Source organism: Camelina sativa, chromosome 9 (assembly GCF_000633955.1).
Source record: "Camelina sativa cultivar DH55 chromosome 9, Cs, whole genome shotgun sequence".
In the NCBI taxonomy this organism is placed as follows: Eukaryota; Viridiplantae; Streptophyta; class Magnoliopsida; order Brassicales; family Brassicaceae; genus Camelina; species Camelina sativa.
The window spans coordinates 2,594,814-2,600,813 of record NC_025693.1 but is presented as its reverse complement, the minus strand read 5'-3'; the positions used below and the strand labels follow the sequence as shown (position 1 = coordinate 2,600,813).

The 6,000-nt window shown below is 27.4% G+C and overlaps 1 protein-coding gene across 1 annotated transcript; it reads left to right on the top strand.

The window, feature by feature from the left end:
* Window positions 2,205–2,829, top strand: LOC104714940 (bidirectional sugar transporter SWEET7-like). Its single transcript, XM_010432404.1, has 3 exons — window positions 2,205–2,414; window positions 2,507–2,626; window positions 2,731–2,829. Exons 1-3 carry the CDS (start codon window positions 2,205–2,207, stop codon window positions 2,827–2,829), a joined length of 429 nt encoding a protein of 142 aa, XP_010430706.1.

Below are 6,000 nucleotides of genomic sequence, written 5' to 3'. Positions count from 1 at the left end.
CACATAGAATCTAGAGATCTTAGCTTAGATAAGCCATGGTCATGCACTCACCTCTTTGCAGGAAGATTCTGACCAACAAGAACGAATTCCCTCACTCCTAGCAAGCTTCTAGCACCTTCCCAGCCTTGGATCTCCCAAGAACAGCAAGGAATCTCTCAATCTCTTCCCAATAGCTCAAGAACACTCTCTCTTTGTGTTTTCTCTCAAAAACGGCGCATAAGACAAAACAACACGACCCTAGGTCGTTTTCTTCCTTTAAAACTCGATTTAGGGATTCCCTAAACCAACCACGCAAACCGGACAATTAAAATTGAACCGACCAAACCGACCACAATTGGTGTCGATCGATGCCTCACTAGGAGGTGTCGATCGACACCCTTACCAAAATACCAAGATTTGGTTTGTGGGTGTTACAAACATCAATCTTTTAAGAACAAGAAAAATATTAAAACATCAATCTATTAGAGATAGGTGAAGTAATTATTAATTATATTCAATATCTGAGTATATTTCTTCATAAATTACGAATTTTTATTTATTAAAATATATTAAACTAAATTATTCTAACCTATTTAATTGAATCACTGCAACATTTGCTATATTTAATATTTAAGTTCACATCACTTGGATAAAATCTTCATAAATTATTATTTACTAGATTTTAATGACTTTTTACAATCATAAATAAAATTAACTTTTGCTGAAAAAAATGAATTATTACAACCTTTTAATGAAACCACATAAAATTTAGTTTATTTGATAAACCATTAAAACTTTCGATTTCTATTGTGAACCTTTACAACTTTTGGAAAATTTGATATTTATGGTTGTGTCTATGATACTAAAATATAATTAAAATGTCATATTTTCATTACAACTCTTCTTTATGTTCTTTTTTTATTTAAATATGTGGATTTGAGTACATCAAATTTTATTTAAAAATGCAATTACTTATCATATGTTTATAGTATTAATCATTATTTATTTAATCGTAAAGATTTTTAAATCATATGTCTATAGCATTAATTATTATTTATTTAATTACATGTGAAGGTAACGTTATTTTAAGAATATTTATCAATTAATATATGAAGAAAATTTCAAAAATTTGTACTTTTTGAATTTATTATTTTTTAACTTAATAAATATAAATAATTAAAAGATTTTTGTAATAACTATTTTATTAACATGAGTTCCTATCGCAGAGGCACAATACCTAGTACTTAATAATAATAATAATAATGTAAGTTTTGGTTTTTGTGAATAGTAAAAATATGGTTTTGAGGTGGTAACTGGTAAAGGCATCTTGCTCCCTCCTTTGGCACCACGGTTCAATTCCCTGTCTTAAATATTCAAATAGACATTATTGTGAAGCTATCGTAAATATAACTATAACATATGAGTTTGAGGCCAACGTATATATATCTGACTATATATTGTATAAATCAAAGTTTGAAGAACCCACCATTTGAGGGGGAAGTAGGTAACGTTGTAGTAACTAGTAAATAGAAGAAAAGATTTTTGACATTTTTTCATACAAATTAATAGAATATATTAAAAAAAATTCTAATACCATTAAAATTTAAATTGATTTTTGATATTTTTTTTGGAATTGAGGTTAAATTAGAAAATTTATACCAAACTATTGAAAATCTAAAACAACATTTATTTTGAAATATACAAATAATCCTAAAATGACACTTGTTTTTTTTTTCTTTCTAAAATGACACTTGTTGTGAAAAAAATAATGAAGTATTATAATTATATTAAATGCATACATTATCCTACCAAAATATTAAATGACACTCGTTGTGAAAAAAATGAAGTATTATAATTACATTAAATGCATACATTATTCCACCAAAATATTGAAATCATCAAAACACTAAATATAATATCAATTAAAAAAAACTTATTCAAGAGTTAAGAAACTGTATTATACATTATCTTATTTTTTGGGCAAAGTTTTAAATAGGAAAATATGCAATTATATTAATATCTAACTAATTTGGTTTATGAATTTTATTAATAGGCCGACGGTTATACACATAGTTAGGAACCAATCTGTGGGGGAGAGGACATCCATACTATACATAGCTACTTTTAGGAGATGTATGGTATGAGTTGTTTATGGATTACCAGTAGTGTATCCTTTTGGCACTCCTACCCTCGTTACTAATGCAGTAGAAGTGACCATTATGACGATGTATCTACTCGTATACATCAGGTATTGCGATCAGGCTAGACAACGACGACTGATCATTGCAGTTCTGATAGTTAAGGTCGTGCTTGTGGTTGCATTTACAACCTTGATCTTTACGCTAGTAGATTCTAGAGGAGTTCAGCGGTCGGTGATTGGTGATGTTTGTTGCGTATACAACATCATCATGTATATCGCTCCCATATTCGTTGTGGTAAGTGAAGTTCTAAGTTTAATATATATATTATATATATCTCAAAAAACAATTGTTTTTACATTAGTAATGTAAATGATGATAAAATGCAGATGAGGATTGTGAAGAACAAGAGCGTCGAGCACATGTCTTTTTTGGTAGCATTTGCGATGTTCGCATACGCTATAGTTTGGAGCGTCATCTCGTTTTTACCCCTAGATCCTATTATGTTTGTAAGTTTTTTTTAAATTCCAATACGTGATTTACATATATATCGGATTCTGAAAAAAGAAAACATGAGTTGATTTAAACTTAATATTTTTTTTTTGTTTTGCAGATTTCCTTTGAGATATGCACATTACTTGGACTAGTGTATGCTGAGTATTACCCATGGACACAGATGATTATTGCCGCGAGACAGAGAGTATCTGTTTGATCACATGGTGAGTTTATAGAATGTTGTAAATCGTATTATATAATACATATATACTTTCTTCAACCGATTATGACAATATGACAATCGACAGGTGATCGATCTTCCGTAGGAAAAGAATTCCGCTATTCCTACCAGCTTTATTTTGCTCAGCCCATCTGTTGATTATCTCAGACTAGATTAATTTTTTTTCTTCTGGAATTATTGTTATTTTAAACGGAAAAATCACATGTTAAACCTTCAAAGTGTCACTGAGTAGCACTTTAAACCTTGAGATTATTTCACTGACACTATAAACCTTTAAAATGATTTCACTAACACTTTAAACCTTAAAACTAAATTTTCTGTTTGACCCGCCATGAAAGATGACGGAACAGTAATATCTGTCAACGGGAAATAGTTAAACTATGCTGGTTTGATTTAAATATTTGTTTATTTAATTTAATTTAATTATTTATTTATTACGATTTATAAAAAAAAAATACATCAAAGTAAAAAAAATGAAGAATCAGAGGTAAGGTTAAAACATTTGACAAATGTAAAATTGATGACGAAAACATATTTAGAAGATTCATTGGTTTCCAATGAGAAGTCAATCGATTTGAATCAGAATCTAGTGAAGATGCTTTTATTAAAAGGATTAATAATGTGAAGAGTAATGTCGTAAAATTTTTGTTTACAATAAAGATGAACATAAATTTATCTTCTTCTTTTTTAGTTTATTTATAAAAAATAAAACTAACAAATTTTTAAATTAAACCAACACAGTTTAACTATTTTGCGTTGACATATATTATTATTCCGTTATTTTTTATAGCGGTACAAAAAATGAAAGTTAGTTTTAAGGTTTAAACTGTTAGTAAAATTATTTTAAAGGTTTCAAGTGTTAGTAAAGTCATTTTAAAGGTTTATTGTGTTAGTGAAATTTTCTCGAGGTTTAAAGTGCTATCCAGTGATACTTTGAAAGTTTAAAACGTAATTTTCCCTATTTTAAACCTTGAAAGCATCAAGTTGTTTTAACTTTGAACCACCGTAGTTATCATTCAAATATAATTTCAACTTTTAAACTTTCTTGCGTACCTTAAAAATTTGATTTAGAACAATATCAATATAAGTGTGCTCGATCCATTATATAAAAGCTAAAAAGTTGAAGCTATAACCATGTTTGGCTCACTCTGGTGACCATATGTACACATGCGTCTAGTAGTTACTTGTTTGATATTTACGAAATTTTTTTATTTCTGAGCTCCTTGACGCATCTAATAGTACACATACTCTTGAGCTCCTTGATGATACGAAAATTATTTTCTTAACGAATGTTATGTTTAATTTCAGGGAGCATTATACTGGTTGTTTCTTTCTGGCACCCATGTAAGTTTAATAACTTTCGTTTCTTAGTTTTAATAGGGAAAATTTTATATTAAACTCTTACGTATATATAATATAACTAGAATACTCTCTATACATGAAGTGGTCTTTAATTTTATTAAGAAATAAATAAAAGTAACTTGGTTATGTACTTATGTTCTAAAAAAACGGATTCTGTGGACGCTTAGGCGCCGTGAAGGCTATAATCAATACAGTTATGCTTTTTGTTTCTTAAATTTGCATAGGTTTTACTTATGTTTTGCTTAGTTTTTGTCAACTTGTTTTTTTCTCCTATTTCAGTATTTTCAATAATTATTATATATCACTAGATTTGTAGTAAAAAGAAAAAAGTTTATTCTTAAATGCACAAAAATAAAAAATAGTTTATTCTTAAGTATAAAAGGAATCCAAGAAACAATTTTTATGAAGAAATTTTGGTTCTAATTTTGTGAGGAGAAGAAAAATTAGTGCCATCTCTCTCATGCTTAAGGCATGTCAGATCTAAGGCATATCTCTCATTTTTTATAATTTTCACATAAATTAAGAAAATATATTAAAATTTTTTGTTATATCCTTAAAATTTCAATTGATCTTAATATTCTTTTATGGATTTGAGGTTAAACTAGAATATTTATACCAAATCCTACTATATGAATTGAGAAGTACAAATATGAAACTAACTTTAAAATGTGTAAAAAATTACATTCAATTGCCATTAGAAAAACTTAATTAATTAATTTAATAAATATAATTAACTAAAAACGAAAATTGGGGACACATAAAATAAAATAAATTGTAGAAAAGTAAAACAAAAAATCTATTAGAATCAGAACTAATTCGTACTTAAAAAAAATTAACAGCTAAGATTCTAAAAATCTAATCGAATAAAATATATATAACCACACATTTTATCAAAAAATATTTCCAGCACGGGTTAAAATTTTTATCATAAATATAATCGAATAAAATATATAACAGTTGCGTTTAACGGCTTAGATTTTAAATATTAATAAATAAAAATAAAAGATATAAGATATTATCTATTAAAAAAGTTATATTTTCTTTTATCTACACCATTCTTTAGGAAAATAAAATTAAGTTTAGATTTAAATATATTCAATGTTTGAAAGTGGTTATTCAAAGAGGTTTTTCAGGACTTCACTAGCTATATTTAGTTGTTCTTTTTACATGTTAGTTATATCTTTTTACTTACTTCACAACTATAGCAAGAATTGCATTTAATTGACAAAGGTTTAAACAATTTTATTCATTACATGCAAATGTTTAATATTTTATTGACAGGTTTTCAATAAACATTTTTAAAATAAAAAAATTTAATATAAGCAAACCGAATTTTTAATCACAAACCATTATAAATAACATAATAACAAAATAAATTATTACAAATTTTCATCAAAAAAATGTTCAGCCCGTGGTTTTCGCTGGTTAGTACCTAGTAATAATAATTAGGGTGAGTTACTAGAATATTGCATAAAAGCTTTCTTATTACAAAAGTAACATACAATTGTTTGTAATTACTAGACTAACATATTGTACCTATACTACCCCTGAAACTAGTGTTGGGAAAAAACGTAATTACGGCTAATGCCATTAGAAAAAAAAAACATTGGAAGTTGGGACTAAGTCTACCGATCCTTTGATGGTAGATTTATACAGGTGGACTGATTAAAGGTGTACGTCAGATATTTTTGGTACACTTAGTTGTAGTCTTGGTACACTTATCGGTCAACGTAGATGGTACACTTAGTTGTAGTGTTGGTACACTTATCGGTGGACGTATATGTG

Bases quoted from the DNA above. Each gene is read 5' to 3' on its own strand.
- LOC104714940 (XM_010432404.1), top strand. From the start codon at position 2,205: ATGTATCTACTCGTATACATCAGGTATTGCGATCAGGCTAGACAACGA. The intron at 2,415-2,506 runs GTAAGTGAAGTT...GATAAAATGCAG, and splicing joins TCGCTCCCATATTCGTTGTG to ATGAGGATTGTGAAGAACAA. The intron at 2,627-2,730 runs GTAAGTTTTTTT...TTTGTTTTGCAG, and splicing joins CCCTAGATCCTATTATGTTT to ATTTCCTTTGAGATATGCAC.